The 18171-nt window shown below is 37.7% G+C and overlaps 1 protein-coding gene across 1 annotated transcript in view; it reads right to left on the bottom strand.

Moving 5' to 3' along the window:
* Positions 1 to 18171, bottom strand: part of SGIP1 (SH3GL interacting endocytic adaptor 1) — a 214341-nt gene that overhangs the window by 34001 nt on the left and 162169 nt on the right. The window contains exons 17-18 of the mRNA XM_059689264.1: positions 14603 to 14668; positions 13598 to 13657 (exon numbers count right to left, since the gene is read on the bottom strand). Of these exons, the coding sequence (XP_059545247.1) occupies positions 13598 to 13657; positions 14603 to 14668 (126 nt within the window). The remainder of the gene's footprint in view (positions 1 to 13597; positions 13658 to 14602; positions 14669 to 18171) is intronic.

Here is an 18171-nt window from a genome sequence, read left to right on the forward strand (position 1 = left end):
ATTGAGTTTAATTTGAATCCTGACTTTATCACTTACTGTGTGACCTTGAGCAAATTACTTAACCTCTCTGAAGTTTAGATTTACCATTTTGTAAAATAGAGATAGTATCTTCTACAGATGTTGTGAAGATTAAATATGATATAGGATATCCTTGTTATCTAAGAATAGTCATTATAAAAAAGTTATCCCAAAACAAATGTATTTAAATGGTTCCTATAATTTCAAAAGATATAGTGATAAAAGACTTGGTTGGGACTCTAAATTCTCATAAGCTTGTATTTGTGTGAAAAATTTTTATTAACACATGAACAAATAATTAATGGATTCTTAGAATGAACAAAAATCATTTGTGTTGATATTTTGGGGTATATTTTTCTGATAAAAAATTGTATTATAGCTCTACACATCAATCTAGGTTCAAATTTGGCTTTAAATCATGATCAAGTGAGCCATTATTGCAGGGTTAATTGAGAGTTTTATAAATTTTCCTAAGGGCCTCTCAATTTCCTGATTTTCTTTTGAAGTGGCTGTGATAGAAGTGTCCTTTTTTCCTTCTTATTCGGGCATTAATGGTTTTATTAATTGTCAATTGACAATGACTTTACACCATCACTTTCACTGAATTCATGGAATTTGCTTTCTAAATATTTACAGATCAAAAAACAAGATCTGAAAGAAGATAGTTATTTGCCCACATTTTCACAGACAGTAAGTGGTGGAGTCAGGATTCAAATACAGGTCCACTTAACTTACAAGAAGCCACATAGGTTTCATCTTGACCCCCAATGGCATTGAGTGAGTTACACCTGTTTCATGTTTTTTGGTGTGCAAGGCATTCACATCCATGAAAAGGAGGATGGCACACTTAAAGTCAGTTATCATAAAGTAGAATAAAGGATATTGAATTTCTGGGTATGGAATAGAGTTATTATCAGTTTTCTTCTTCATAAGTCCCTGCTTACCTGTTCTGGAGATATATCTATATATCTATATATCTATATATCTATATATCTATATATCTATATATCATCTATATATCTATATATCTATATATCTATATATCATCTATATATCTATATATCTATATATCTATATCTATATCTATATAGATATAGATATATAGATATATTTCATGTGTATATATTTCTTTTTAAAAATATTCTTATTGATTTCAGAGAGGGAGGAAAAGGGAGAGAAACATCAATGATGAGAGAGAATCATTGATCATTGCCTCCTGCATACCCCCTACTGGGGGTAGAGCGCACAATCGCAGCATGTGTGCCATGACTGGAAATCAAATCCTGACCTCCTGGTTTATGGGTTGATGCTCAACCACCGATCCACATCAGCTGGGTTGTATATATTTCTTATTTTTCAAATTCCACTCCGTCTAGAAACATATTCAGCTGACATTTTTGTCATGTTTTATAGAGAATTTTCTTCAAACTGCACTAATTAACATTCTAAAATAATGTATGACTCAGAAAATGGAAAAATTATACTTTGTTTTCATCTTCAACATCACATCAAACATCATCAACACAAGGACTACTGTTAAAAATAGACATAAGGGAGAAGACAAAGCCACAATGCAATGTCTTCAGTATGAGAACTCACACAACCAAATCCTAGACAGTCCCATATAGATAGCACTGAGAATGTGTTCGATCAGACATTTGAAGCTGAGCCAGGTAGAACATGACTCAAAGAGTATAAATGATATCAAAAGCTGATTTATGTAGAGCACTTATATGTAATGACCACTGTGCTAAATACTTTACATGCGTTATGTCTTCTATTCTCAAAACATCTCTTTGAGGTACAAACTATTTTTATGTATACTAGTATGTTACCAGTGAGGAAATTGAAACCCTAGTGAAATTAAACCGTTTGCTCAAGGTAACTTGCTCTATAGTAAGTGATGTGTTGGGAATGAAAACCAAATCTAACTTCAATTGCATTAGTAAACCCTACCCTGTATTATCAATGTTTGCCCATTCATGTTAGTACACTTTGTTCCAAGGTACAGCTAGATGCACAGCAGGTATTCTCAGTGCAGCAGTATCACCCCAAAGGAGGTGAAAAGTGGTTCTTGGGGGAGGGGGAGTGGAAAAAAAGAGAAAAAAGTGATTCTTGGAGAAAATAAATCTTACTTTTTTACATATAAAGCATGCAGATATACATGCAGTACATAACCAGATGTACAGAACATCTGTGATATTAAAATTCTACTGGGGAGCAATTATGGAAAAAGAAAGGTCTAAAAAGGCTCCCTGAGTAAGGGAGGGAGGATACAGAAAAAAAAAATTTCGAGAATCACTGCTCCATAGTTTAAAAGGGCCATGGATGCTCATGACCTGTACACCTCATCAACTCTTTTGGAAAAATTCTAAGGCACTGGGTTTACTGAAGAATAATTGTTTATTTTAAAAACTATTTATTCAAGTTTCCACCGAGTGAATAACTGTGGTGCCATAGTTATAGGTGATATAATCAAGATATGGGGAGAATATCTAGTAAGGGCCTTACATAAGAACAGAGTACAGGAAAGGGAGGTGGGAGAGGTTGGCCAATCCAGAGCTGTTCTCACATGGACAACGTGGATGGTCCCTGAACTGGGGCAGGAAAGAGGGCAATCTAGTCAGGGGATATGGTCAGAGAAGCTGGGGTAACCCTGGTTTAGGCTTTGAACCAAACAGGAGCAAGGCCAGAATACAACAGCCTACAGGGGACAGTGACATGAGCACCAAGAGAAAATCCAAGTAGTCTGTTTAAGGAATGGGAAGAATTAGAGGTTCTGAAATAGCTATCCAAGCATGTTGGCAAGGAGGAGTATGCTTTTCTGTGAAAAGCCTGGTGTGTACTTTCAGAAAGATGGTGGCTATGTAACCAAAGAAATGCAACAGAAATGTTTTACCTTTTCAGATTAGAAAATATCTGAAAAAAATACTTCATGCTTTGAGAATATAATGAAGTAGGCATGGTGATATAATGATGGCAGTTAAAATTGGTATAATCTTTCTAGAAAACTGCTTTGGCAATGGGTAGCATGAACTTTTAAAAGTTTCATAATTTTAGCCCCAAATTCCAATTTTAAGTATCTATTCTAAGAAAATATCTTAAGGCCAAAGAATTATGTGCAAGATGTTCACTGCATGTGGGGCAACTTGAAGCAATTTATATACCTAACAACTGAAGTGAAATGAATCATGATTCATGACAGAATGAAATGTGATGCAGATATTTAAAAGTTCCCAGAAATTAACAATGGAGCTAAAAATAATCACATATCACATCTTCCCTATTAGGTTGGAAAAGGTGAAAAAAAAAAACCTGAAAATAACTCTGTGTTGATTGGGGCATAGAAAAATTGTTAATCATAATCCTGGTATGAACTTTGTGTAGGAAACATTTGGTAGAATGTAGTAATATTTAAACTGCATCTCCTTTAACATAGCAATTCCATTTTTAACAGTATTTCTTTCGGACAAATTCAGACACAGCTAGAGGATATGTACCTTTGACATAAGAGCAAAAAAATAAAGGATAAAAACCCAAATATCCATTAATAAAAGGTAAGTACATTCGTAAAATATAATACTATGGGACCATTAACATGATTATATAATACATATGTATATGTATACATTATATAGATGCATATGTATATGTGCACACATGTATACACAAATGTAGTAAATTTAAATAGCTACTATTGACAGTTACGAGTAGATTTATATTCTATTTACATAAAATTGTAGATAACCTATTTCCTGAATTATAAGAAACATACTTTTGAAAACATTTGAACATTTCTGAACATTTCTATAGACACTTATGGCATACAATGGGTTGAGATGCATCTTGTAATCAATGTCAAAAGAAAGTTGGCAGCTGCTAACAGAGCAGATTCCACTGTTGGCTCTGCCTGTACTCATGGGAGTGTAACCATGGGCAGCTCATCTCATGGTCTCTTCAGTTGAGTTGAAGTACTTGAAGTCTGTCATGTGATTGAATTTCAGTTTACATTTGGACCCCTATTTTCCTTCAAAAGTGTTTTTTAAGATTTCATCTGATGCAGTAAGAGTATTATGTACAAGTGAGTAAAGAAGCTATTTGAACATAGAAGAAAAACTGTCACATGCAACATCAGGCAGAAGAAAATGCCACATTGTTTGAATTCTAAACCACAGCATTTTGAAAGATGAGACAAATAGGTTATGAATGAATTATGCATCATAGAAGAACTAGAGGCCCAAAGCACAAAATTCGTGCAAGAGTAGGCCTCCCTTCCCCTGGCTGCCAGCACCGGCTCTTCCCTCTGGCACCCGGGACTTCCCTCTGGCCACCAGCAGGCACCCGGGACCAGGGCTTCCCTTGCATCATCCGGTAAGTCGTCTGGGAGGACGTCTGGTCTAGTTAGCATATTACGCTTTTTATTATTATAGATATGCAACTCAGGTGCTAAAACTGTGTCTGTCAAAAACTTCTAAGTGACTTTCAAGATTAAACTATCAGCGTCAAAGAGAATAAACAGGTCATGATTATGAACATGTGGAATATTACTGTGATATTAACATAACTGCTGATGGCCAGAAGTAATTTAGATGTATCTTTAAGTCTGAATATAATACAGGTTTAGACTCAATTTCTGATGATTATACTGAAGATAGTGATGTGCACTTTGTCTGCTATTGTTGGTGAGAAAAAAATGCTTTTCTACATTTAATCAAGTTTATTTTGCACCTGAAAAGTTGTTATTAAATTGATGGAACATATTCCAATGCATGAGTTCTTAGATTCAAATAAATGCAGAGTGTGAGTGTGTGTGTGTGTGTATGTTTCACCAGACATTAAAAATGTTATCTCTACTAATGTCTCAACATTGTGCTTTCAGGGTTGTATTTATTTATTTATTTATTTATTTATTTATTTATTTAAGTTCCAGGATCCCCCCCCCCTTCAGCTTTATTGAGGTATACTGAGAAATAAAACTGTAAGATATTTAAAGTGTGTATGAATGATGATTTGATTTACATAAACATTGTGAAAGGGTTCCTCCCATTTAGTTAAGTAACACATCTAACACCTCACATATTTTTTTTGTGTGAGAACATTTAAGTTCTGTTCTCTTAGCAAATTTCAACTGTACAATATAGTATTGTCAACTATAGTCACCATGTTTACATTAGCTCCTCAGACCTTATTCATCTTACACTTGAAAGTCTACCCTTTTACCAACCTCTTCCTATTTCCCCACCTCCCCCAGCCGCTGGAAGCCACTTTTCTACTCTCCTTTTCGATGAGGTTGTTTTTTTTTAATGACTCCAAATAAGTGATACCATGCAGTATCTGTCTTTCTCCTTCACGCTAACGTCACTTAGCATAATGCCCTCAAGATACAGATGGCAAGATTTCCCATCTGGATATATAAAGATATCTGTGTTTATCTATACTTTCCCATACTGTTTAAATTTTAAAAAGTAGTGTGCTTAAGTCAATGGCATAATTGGGACAAAGCAAACTATGGGCTATTTTAAAATATGTCAATGGCATGGGGGACATTACCATATGTTAAAAGGATACATAATTCTATGCTGTATGAAAATATAACACACAGTCACATACATAAAATCTTAGAAATGAAATACACTGAAATGATAGCTGTGGTTTTATGGTTAGATGATAGATTATCTCATTTTCTTTAAACTTTTCTGTTTTTCTAAATTGTTTTTATAATGAGCATGCATCCTTTGATATTGTAACAAAACTATTATAACTAGAGATTTCTTCTATACTTCTTGAATGATTCCTATTCTTACAGTTAAAAAGGGGATGCCACAATTTTGAACAGTATTGCAAGTATTCCCCTCAGGGCTGAGATTTATGAATGGAGAGGCATAACAATGCTGCCTATAACCGTCTGACTGCTGAAAACTTGCTATTTGAGCCACCAGTTTCATGAGGAATGGGCTGTGAACTGAGTCGAAAAAAGGCAAAAATCTAACATTAAATACTCATTTTCCTCTTTCTGGACTCACCCTTTCCAGTGATGATTGCAACTCTTGTAAGTCACCAAAACACCCTTGGAAAAATAAACACCAGTCTTGCTCCTTTTCAGAGGCATAGTTCAAGCCTGTAAATCAGATCTTGGGGGAACCCATGCTGTAGTTAAGCTGCTTATGAAATTGAGAAAACCTATGGCAGTGGTTCTCAACCTTCTGGCCCTTTAAATACAGTTCCTCATGTTGTGACCCAACCATAAAATTATTTTCGTTGCTACTTCGTAACTGTAATGTTGCTACTGTTATGAATCATAATGTAAATAATATGCAGGATGGTCTTAGGTGACCCCTGTGAAAGGGTCGTTCGATCGTCAAAGGGGTCGCGACCCACAGGTTGAGAACCGCTGCCCTATGGTAAACAGCACCCCCTATCTGTGTGACTGAGTGCCAGCAGGAAATCAAGCCCCAATGCCAGGTATACTATGTCCAGGGGACAGGACAGCAGAGTCAGCAGAGGAGGAAGAAGTCTGTGCAAGCCTGTCTGCTGAAAGCCCATGTTCCAGCGGAAATTATTACCACACACATGTTGCAAAATAGTCAAAGACAAAAAGGATTAAAATCTTAAGGGCAATGACTTATCTTAATACTTTATCTTAAATGCCATGTTTTAATGACCCCAAATCAATTTTTGATCTAATAAATGAAGCGATGATTATAGAATTCTTAGCACATATTAAGTATTTATTAATGATAATTATTATTTTAGGAAATGATTACATTTGTATAGTATAGTTTATAAAGGCTTTTTACAAGTAACTGACTAAAATATCTTAGGGGTGTATATATATACTAGTGGCCCAGTGCACGAAATTTGTGCAGGGGACTGGGGGTGTGTCCCTCAGCCCGGACTGCACCCTCTCCAATCTGGGACCCCTCGGACATCCCTCTTGCAATCCGGGACTGCTGGCTCCTAACTGCTCACCTGCCTGCCTGCCTGCCTGATTGCTCCTAACACCTCTGCCTGCTGGCCTGATCAACCCCAACTGCCCCCCCCTTCTGGCCTGATCACCCCTGTCACCCCTGCCAACCTGCTCGCCCCCAACTGCCCCCCCCCCGCTGGCCTGCTCACCCACAACTGCCCCGCCCTGCCAGCTTGATTGCCCCCAACTGCCCCTCCCCCACCGGCCTGATCACCCACAACTGCCCCCCCACCCCCCACCAGCCTGATTGACCCTAACTGCCTCTGCCTCGCCACCATGGCTTTGTCCGGAAGGTCTCCCGGTCTAATTAGCATATTGCCCTTTTATTAGTACAGATGGTATTGATTTAATAATTCATTCTACACACATTAAAAGGGCTTAGAAATGGAAAATTCTCCTGAGCCTTGACATCACCTGTTTGAATCATTGCTTCATTCATTATATCAGTTCTCATCTCTGAAGGGGGAAGTCAGAGAGCCAAGAGTATAGTGGGGTAGGCAGCCTCAATCCCTGGCAGCTCTTCTTAGAAGACACAATAAAAAGCTATTGTGTGACGATGGTTAACAACCACACAAAGGTAAAACAGTTCCTCCTGGTGATTCTTGGCTCATGGTTCTTTTCTCAGGAAGTTTGTCAAATCTGCTGAAATGCCATGATTTATAAATCCTTTAATAAAATAGTTGGTAACATTTTCTTCTATATCTCCCATCAGCATTAAGACAGCATCACCACCACTGCCGCCCCTTCCCCGCCCCCAGGAGTGTATTGCATGGCAAATCTTTAGTTTCAACAAGTCAACTTTAATGACAGGCTCTGGTGGAGGTAGGATGGGGGCTGTACAGCAGGGAGGAGGCATTCTGCTCCCAAATGATTCTCCTGAGCCATAAGCAGCAAAGGCAAGACTGCTCAGTGTCTCTGAGGGAGGCAGGAAGGCCGTGTAGCAACTCACAGATCAAGTTGCCAGATATTTTAAGTGGAAGCCTAGAATTCTACAATCCAACCTGTTCCAAAGCTGGGAAGACCTAAATGAAACACAGCCATGCTACAAGCAGGGGATGTGTGAAGTTGGACCATAGTGGTCCTAGCTGGTCGTTACGGGGCACTTTGCATGCACTGACCTCAGTACTTAACTATTTCCCCTTGACTACAACCCTGTGAAATAGGTGTTGCCAATATTCTAATTTCCAGAGAAGGAAATTGACTATGATGGCTGCACAGCAAAATGTTAAGGTTTTCCACTAATATTTCATTAATTTCCACAAAGTGATAAGGTTTTTTGTTTTAAAATATATTTTATTGATTTTTTACAGAGAGTAAGGGAGAGGGATAGAGAGTTAGAAACATCGATCAGCTGCCTCCTGCACACCCCCTACTGGGGATGTACCCGCAACCAAGGTACATGCCCTTGACCAGAATCGAACCTGGGACCCTTCAGTCCGCAGACCTACGCTCTATCCACTGAGCCAAACTGGTTAGGGCAGTGATAAGGTTTTTACTAATTCTGCAATTGATACATATCTGATAAGAAAAACAATAAATTCATAAAAGACCTTGATAAATATTGCTATGAAGACAGATATTGTTATGACTGTATTCATTTAGTCAGCAAGTGTTTATTGAGTGCCTACTATGTGCATGGTACTATGAAAGATATTTTAGTTACACTGGTGAACAAGACAGACATGTTCCTGCCTCCATGGAGCATGGAAGCCAGACATTAAACAAGCAGTTATAATAATGTTTAGAGAATGTTATAATTCAGAAAACAGGGTGCTTTGGAGGCACCCAACAGGGAGACCTAACCTGTTCTAAAAATTAGGAATAGCTTCCAAAGAAAGAAATACGAGTGACATTTAAACCTATGCTTTGAAAATATTAAAATGTTGCTATGTTAGAGGACTAATATAAATACTTACGTAATGCTAAATGTTAACCTAAGGTATATTGGGCATTATCCTAGGTATTAGCAATAGAGAATCACCAATCAGTTTGCGCTAAGTACACACACACACATACACATACACACATATACATACGTATAGAGAAAATGATATGGAACATATATATATATATGTATAGGAGGAGGGAGGAAAAATGTGTGTGTGTGTGTGTGTGTAGGTGTGTGTGCACGTACACGCATTGCCTCTGAAATTAGCTTTTTGCATCTGAATTATAGCCTCAGCACAATGTATCTGCAATCACAGTCCTGGAAAAGCTGGTATTTTTCTTCTAAGCTTGATATCTGCAATTTTCCTATCTGGTACTTAGGGTAGGTAAGAAGTCTAAGAGTCCGAGGGGCCAGACCCACAGAACAGAAGAACTTTCCAGGGAGAGTGCTGCAGGGAAGGGATGGTCCCCGGAAAGAGCAGGGATTCAGTTAAGGAAACAGGTGGGCGATTTTGGCAGAGAGCCCTAGAATGCAGAGAAGGGTGCTGCAGAAGAGGTGACATTCCCGAAGGCGTGATGGGAGTAAAAGCAGTAGAGAGAAGCACAGAGCAGCCAGGGGATGAGTGTGGGGGAGGCTGTGTGTGCAGAGGATAGAGATGTTACTCAGGCACAAGGACACTTAAGAATGTATGGTTGTAGGGTTGTTTGTTTTCATTACCAAATACAGATGATTTTGTAGTGAAATAAGCTAACAGCACTCTTCTCGGAGCATCTTGATGTTAAATTGCTCCAGGAAACTGCTCAAATATCTAACAGTCACATTTTCTACTTGTCATGGAAATATCTTTCCCTTCCTCCCATCTCACAAGAACACTTGACAGCTTCAAAAGGATATACTCTTGGATGAATGAATTTAAAAGGTTATTACTTCTTGAAACCTTGACTTTTTTTTTTATTAACCCAATTTACATAGGTTAAATTTCAGTGAAATTGTTTATAAAAGTGAAACTTTAAGAAAAGCTTTGACACTCTTGTGAGCTAGAACCACTGTCTAATACTTTCCTATCTCTAGTTAAATTCAATTTGAAAGTGTAAAGCATCTCACATTATCTGCAAAGAAACTCACAAGCCAATGTTCACTAGATAGTTGGTCAGTCAGTGGCTCAAACCCTGACTAAGTGACCAGGCTGCCTAAAGCATTAGAAGAACAAAGCAATGAATAAGACAGGGTAAAGTTTTGAGCACTATAAACACACTATTTAGATGCCAATAAATAATATTTTAAAAGAACTAGAAAAAGTGAATTTTTTTTTGGCATGGGAATCTTTCTTCCTTTTCTACATTCCCTGAGTAGAAAATTAAAGATGACGATAATTAATATTAATGATAAATGTGGGTAAAAGCAGAGTGCCCAAGAAGAATATGCAAGAAGTATATTCAATAAAATATGTTGAATGACAGGTTTTTGGAGTACAAAAATTTGGGCAGGGGCACTATACTTAAGGCAATTTAACATGTCACCATTTCTATGTCATTTTATTATCACAGTAGAAAATTTTAAAAATTCTTTCAGGTTGCACTAGCTAAAAATATCTGAGACTAATGTACAAAAATGATAAAAACGAAACTTCTCCATTTTTTTAACATAGCTATCCTTGCCCGGCTGGCATGGCTCAGTGGTTAAGAGTCGACCTATGAACCAGGTCATGTTCGATCCCTGGTCAGGGCAGGCTCAATTCCCAGTGTGGGGGCGTGCAGGAGGCAGCCGATCAATGATTCTCTCTCATCATTGATGTTTCTATCTCTATCTCCCTTGCTCCCTGAAATCAATATTAAAAAAACTAAACACTGTCCTTTAAAAACAAACAAATAAAAAACCCACATAGCTATCCTTGCCTTGTCCAGTGTAGCTCGGTTGGAGCATCATCCCGTACACTGAAAGGTCATGTGTTCAATTCCCATCAGGGCACATACCCAGGTTGCAGGTTCAATCCCAGCTGGGATGCGTATGGGAGGTAACCGATAGATGTTTCTTTCTCTCCCTCTCATTTCCTCTCTTTCCAAAATCAATAAAAACATATTCTTGGGTGAGGGGTCATCTTTAATTTTTTTTTTTAAGTTTTCCCTTAAAGTTTATTTTAACCCTTTGAGTGCCAACCAATATCCTAGGAGCTATGCTAAAATTGCCAAGGCATTTTTGCTGATTTTACAGCAGTTTAGGAAAAAAATTATGAATCGCAAGTAAATGAAGTTACATATTCAAAAACTTAAGGAAACCTTTACCACATTTGTTTTCTGCACTTAAGTGCCATCTGTCAATAAAGAGTGAACTACTAGCATCTAATAGTGACATTGCAGGAGGAGTGGGAAAGCGCTCCTGGCACTTTTGGCGAAATACAGGAGGAGCGCAATTGCGCTCCCAGGCACTTTAGGGGTTAATGCACTTTCATATGCATAAGCATTTCCTGATGAGGAGGGATGCACATCCATGATATGGGTGCTCCTCTAATCCCTTGGGAAGCTTTGTTTATATTTCCCAGACTTGAGCAAAGACCCAGTACTAGCGGTTCCAAGTAATTTCTATTAAAACTTTCTTACGTGACTTCTCTTGGCCAAAATTGAGATGCTTAGGGAATTTGGATCTTATAATTAGAATGACAATGTTATCAAATTTAGATATTCAAAAATCTATGAACAAATATATTTTCCTAAAATATAAAAAGATGTGGTTCACATTATGTTACTCCACACACTTATTAATACTTATATTTGATTGATAAAACATATTTTAAAAACAAACCAACAACCAAAAATTGTCTTTAGATCAGTATCTTTAAGGAGAGCCTATCTCTCTCTGTTAAAAGAAACCCCAAATAAAACACAAGCAAATGAGCCAATAGATACTCTAAAGCCAAAGTAAACTGCAACATCAAAAAGCCTGCCAAAGTGTTGTTTTGGAACCTCAGACAATTATTGAGGAGTGCCAGTGGTGTGCTGTTTAATTTCTTGGTTAAAGCAGGGTACTCTATAGCCTCAGCTGAGGCCAGGCTGCACCAGAGATAGGGCTTTTCCACAGGCAGGTATTTATGGTACCTCAGGATCACCAACCTATTCAATCGCAGCTTCTCCTTTTGGGATGTGCCGCTCAGTAAAAAGACACTTGGGTACTTTTTAATTCCGTCTGATTCAAAGAGGTAGTATATAAGGTCATAAGTTTATAGACTTTGCATCTTGGTTATTACAAAATTAATGACCTGAGACTATCAAGCTTCTGATGTGCTGTGGACTGCGTAGCCTCCTGTCCTCTACCTGAGCCAGGACAAGAAACCAGGTATTGGGAAAGTTTTAAATCAGACCCTATTTTCTGCTGCTATCCCAACTACTCCAAGCTAAGGACTTCCACCTCTAGCACCATCTTACAAGGAAAATTCACTGTGAACAGAAAAAAAGCCACACCACACAAACTACTTAAGAATCTGTAAGTCATTTCCTTGTTTAAAATTGCATTAAAACACACACTCAAGTTAGGAAAGTTTTTTTGTTGTCATAACACACAAGTTCAATATTTAGATTCAATTCTAGAGTTGAATATTTTTTGGCTGACTTTTGATCCCTGGATACATTCAGCTATTTAAATGGTAGAAAATAGGGGATTAAGTGATAAATATTTACGTGTAAGATGATCTGTTAATTAAGTTAAATTACTTCATTTTCCCTCCACCATTAGTTGAAATGGGCCATTTTATCAAGTGTCTGGCCCAGCCGTGGGCAAACTATGGCCCGTGGGCCAGATCCGGCCTATTTGAAATGAATAAAACTAAAAAAAAAAAAAAAAAAAAAAAAGACCGTACCCTTTTATATAATGATGTTTACTTTGAATTTATATTAGTTCACACAAACACTCCATCCATGCTTTTGTTCCGGCCCTCCGGTCCAGTTTAAGAACCCATTGTGGCCCTCGAGTCAAAAAGTTTGCCCACCCCTGGTCTGGCCTGTGAAAATGATTTGGAACTTAAATATAAAACAGAAGAATGCTAATCCTTAATACAGAACATAAATTATTCAGCACAGAGATTACACATCTGACACGTTCATGTATATTTTCCTTCATCTTCTAAAATGGCAAGTCCAATGATAGTTGTCCATTTTACTACGGTCATTCCAGTTGCAATTTTTGGAGACAACAGAACTGTTTACAGAAAATACCTCCCCCTTTTTCCTCTTCATTTTTCTGTTCTTCTATGCAGCTTCCTTGTCATAGGACATACAGTATATACATATTTACATTTTACAATAGTGGATGTTGTATCTGAAATATTAATTATCTAAAACAGAATTAAATGCCAATTCTAACCAAAAATGTCCTTATATTTGTTGCATCGCATTTGCAAGTGTTAGGAAGGAGCCCTGGTTGACAGAGTTAAGTTCCTTGGACAAGAAAGGTGTTTCATTTTGTTTTGTTTTTTCAATTTCACACAGTTAATTAAGTAAGCAATATTAACTGCAAATCTGCTTTAATTTTTTTAAATAAAATAAATTGAAGTTCCCTTACAAACCAAATTAATGTAATATTTCTTTAGTAGTTAATATTTTCTAAGTAGCCATAGCATTTTATATAGAGAGTGAGCCCAGGTCTTTTGAAGGGAACTGGGATTTGGAAATGCAGATGGGAAGAAAGGATGAGGGGAGTATAAATTAGAATCTGGTATGCTATGTACTACTTACCTTCAAAAGTCAAATAAAACTTTCCTCTGTCAAACCAAACGAGGGAAGGCTGTTCATTCTCTGTATGGCCAGGAGTTGAAGCGGGATGGGAAAGGTTAAGGAGAGGGAGAGAGAAGGACACAGTATGAGTTACAGAGCAGGTCATTAATCTCACTATGGGGGAGGGCGGAGGCACTGCATGCCATTAGCGTGCAGGGAAAAGGGAAGGCTGGCAATCTATGGGTGTTTTTATTTTTTTTTCTTTTCTTTTTTAGTTCAGGAATCAGAAAGCAAAGCAAAGCTATGGAGGCCTAAAGGGATGGGCATGTGTTGTCGATAGCTTGACATTCGGTGCTTGTACGCATGGAGCGGAAGTCTTCCTGGCCATGCAGGGGAATCAGCATATTTTAACTGCACTAGTTTGGGCAAACTGTCTTTCAGCAATTGCTGTATCCATTTCATCTTCAATGTCATCCCCTTCTATGTTTTAAAAAAGATAAACTTGGAGTTATGGGTCACATAAACTTAGCTTAGGTTTTAAATGACAACAGCATTGCATATCAATTTAATGCTCCTGGAAGATGTCATATATCTTCCATCCCCTTCCCTGGAATCACCTTAGGCATCCAGACACAAAACACCCTTTACCTATGTACCAAAGAGAAAACAAGATTACTAACGGTGCGCTATAATTTTTTTAAATTAAAAAGCAGTCACTGGACATGTAATTCTGAGCAGTTAAATTATTCCTTCCTTTGTAAATTCACAAAGCAATAGCATCTCACCTTTTCCAGACCTGTTCGCTGAGAAACTGTCATGCAACCTGCTGCTTTTTAAAATATGTTCACTTAACAAATTCAATGGCATGAGTTCCACAATGAACAACAAACAGACAGGGTGCATCTGAGAGGCACTGGACACTCATGAGGTGAGTAGCATGTCCATGACGTTTATAGCATTCAGATGGCATAATGGCTTGGATTTTTAACGTCTAGATATCTAGACATCACTTGGCTAGCACCATACCTGCCGGGGTTTCACAGCGCCTTTCAAATGAGGGCAGTTTGTCATAAAAAACATCATCTTCTGACACTACGGACCAAAGAAATATAAAGGGATGGAAAACAAAAACACAAATACAAATCCCAAATGAAATCAGGGTCACACATTACTGACTGAAACACAGGAATGGTTTTAATGGAAAAAGAAAACAAAACCTAGGACACTGAGATTATGATTAGGATACAAAAAAGCGATGTGCTTGTTTCATGATGATGAGAAGAAACTATAATTTAAAAAATGACAGGTTTTAGCATGTGAATTTGGCTGAACTCAGCTCCATAGAAGAAATCACACCCCCACCTTTTTAGGGAGTTGTTAAAGGTAGTATCATCAATAATTGACTTGTGCAAGTGTATTTCACTCAGACACAATTCTCAAGTGGCCAGACATATGTCCATCAACAGAACCTCGTCACAGCTCAACAGAATTACCCAGCATGCACTTCCCCCCATGGGGAAAGAGAAGCTTTTAACAAGACCATAAAAAAGCAGCAGTATAAATCTGAGGTCAGTGAATGAAGCATCCCATTTCACCTTCATCAATATCCAAATTCAATTTGCCATGTACCTGTCTTTGGTAGTTGTGGACTGTTCATTTTGAACAGCATTACTGTAATTCCATCTTTGGCTATAGTGTGCAATTAAGGCCAAATGTCTGTAAATTTGTCTCAACAGTTGCTCTGGACTCCAAGTGTTCCAGATCTTTGCCTATGGTCCCCCATTTCACCAACTAACAAATGCAGGTCAATTAGAGTATTATTCTATCTGATTAAAAAATAATACCTATAGATCTTAAGGATAGTATTACAACTTCAATGGAAAATTGAGTAAAATTTGTACAAAGACCAGTAAGGGAGAATCCTTCTGACAATGTAGAGAAGATAAGGAAATGAATGAGGGTAGTAACACTATTCCATAAACAAGGTTTCTTGGAAAATATCCTACTAGCTTGCTTCCTAGACTTAGGGAGTAAGGCAGGGAAACCCTTTCTTTGTCAATTCCTAAGGTCCTAGGATATCACCTGTTAATCAGTTTTTATTATACATGTGGCTTTCTTGGAGGCTAGAACAAGCTAATGCAACTCCTGTAAAGTGTCTAGGACAAATGAAACTGGCACTAAGGAGCACACTCCATAGTCACTAGAGAAAATAGGAAGCAAAACAGTCACATCGCAGTAACTGAATGTAAAAACAGTGCCGTTTCATACCCAGGAGTGGGAAATGACGGAGGATATTCCTTCCTTCTTTTGAAGAACTGATTTCCTTTTTACAATCTTGTTAAAATGAGGAGCCTCCAATAGCCATTTGTTCTTTGAGCTGAAGTTACAAAATAATATTTCATAAGGGTTGATTAGCATGCTGATGCTTTTTTTAAATGGTGGTTGTAGACATTGAGGGCTTAGAATAAAACATCCTAAAAAAATCAGAGAACTCAAAAAAGGAGTCATTGGATAACCCGTTCTTGGTTTAAATAAGGGCAACACTCAAATGAAATACTAAAGAAAACGTTTCCTTAAGGACTAACCATGGAGATAACCTCAACTTCATTTAGGATGGGGAAGCCAGTACTGGAAACAAGCTTTTTCAAAAAAATAGCAGAAGAAAAAAGAAAAAGTCTAAAATTAAAGATGGGGATTGTTAATTGAGATCAAGAATATCCACCTCCAAATGCCTATTTTTCTTTTTGTGCAGGATAACTGGCATTAATACAGGTATTTGTAAAAGAAATCCAATTCAGAAGTGGCCTCCACTTTGGAGAGACAAAGGCTTGGAGGAAATATTGTAAGTTTTAGATGCTATAATTAACACTTCGTATGTAGTACTGCATACGAAGTTCTACATCCACACCTAAGGAAGCATCAGCACGCTTCCTTTGTTGCCCATAAGTGATTATTTCTCTTTCATTCCAGATTCCTGGGATATTAAAGAGGCAGATACAAATGCATAATTAACAGTGAAGGAATATAATGAACAGTACATTTAACAGTGAAGAAAAATGATCTTTACTCTTTTTTTTTTTTGCACTGGGATCTTAAATGAAGATTCTGCAAGCATCTAAAAACAGTGACTATCATCCACAGAAATAAAAATGGATATTTACAATTAGAGATAATTCCCTATTTCTACCGCAAATCTCTAGGAGTTTATTTCTTATAATAGAATAACTTTATATATTTTCTATATTCCCACAATATTAGATTTCTCCCAAAATCATAGAGTGAAAGTCCTGTGAGATTTTTCTGAGTACAAAAAGAGTTTACTGTATTGTCAGGTGTGACATCAGATTTACTGCTTTATAATATCGGATAGGGGCATATTCTTATATGAACTGTCATGTAGGAAGATTAAACCTGCTCCTAAAATTTTATTCCTTAAATTTCATTAAACTTTGATTATTGGTTCTCACCACACTTGCCCCAATTTTGGCTCAAGTGTGACAGGAAATGTCAAAAACTATTGTGGTGGTGGGAGAGGCTTCGGGGACTTTGCTGCTATAATATCTCCCTGGGCCATTTGACTTTATTAGGTTGACATTCCAAGACAGTCAAGAATAGCCAGTCCTTTGGTTCTGAACAGCCAAAGCATATCCTCTCCAAAAAGAGATAATCACCAAGACACAAGAAGCTACTGGGTGGCCAGTCACTTGACCATGTATTTCCTTCAGTGAGAAGTGGCTGTCAGGTGACCCACAGCAGCAGGAAATAAAGGACAGGAGAGTGAGGAATGTAGTGGGAAGATGAAAAAGAAATGAAAAACAATAAAACCCAGCAGATTAACTCAGAGTGCTCCTCAGCAATGAAGCAATGTGACTATCCTCTCAGGTGGCTTTTTTATGACCCCCTCTGTGGTTCACCCTGAAAGAGTGCATACTAGATGTGTTCAGAACTAAAGTCACTGGCCAGGGTTTGAGATTTCGACAGCAGGGAGTATAAAAACATTGTAGAAAGCATAGACGCAGTTCAAATCTCCTGAGTGTGCAATTTTATCTGAATCTCAGTGAGTTGAAAGAACACGTCAGACAGTCATCTGAGGTCACTTGAGGTTTGTTTTCTGAGTGACAGCTTATTTTCACTTTCCTCTTTGATCAACCAGGAACGTCACATGGAGTGGGAGGGACAGATGATCTTGAGAAAAACAAGCAAACAACAAAAAACTAGAGCAGGAGTGGGGAAAATGGCTGTAACAGTCAAGAGTACAATGAGAGTTCAAAAATAAGGTTGGGCTGTTATAGAAAAAACAAACAAACCAAAAGTTAGAAAGAAGTGAACTAATAGGCATATAAAAATAGGAAGCCCCAACGTGCCCCAATTAATGATGCAGATAAAGAATACAGTTGGCTGTATATACCCATAGTGGTAAATATCTGCCTTGTTACTGCACCAAATGAAATTGGACAACTGGCTATATTTTCACCAAATTTGAAGGATTCTTTTGGACTGGTCTATATAGAGCATGTGCTATAGTTGAACTTCTCTTTGGGGCCCCTAAGTGGCACACCTTAACTTATTCCACTGGAAAAGTAGGGAGATTTTCC

Source organism: Myotis daubentonii, chromosome 3, assembly GCF_963259705.1.
Source record: "Myotis daubentonii chromosome 3, mMyoDau2.1, whole genome shotgun sequence".
Classification (NCBI taxonomy): domain Eukaryota; kingdom Metazoa; phylum Chordata; class Mammalia; order Chiroptera; family Vespertilionidae; genus Myotis; species Myotis daubentonii.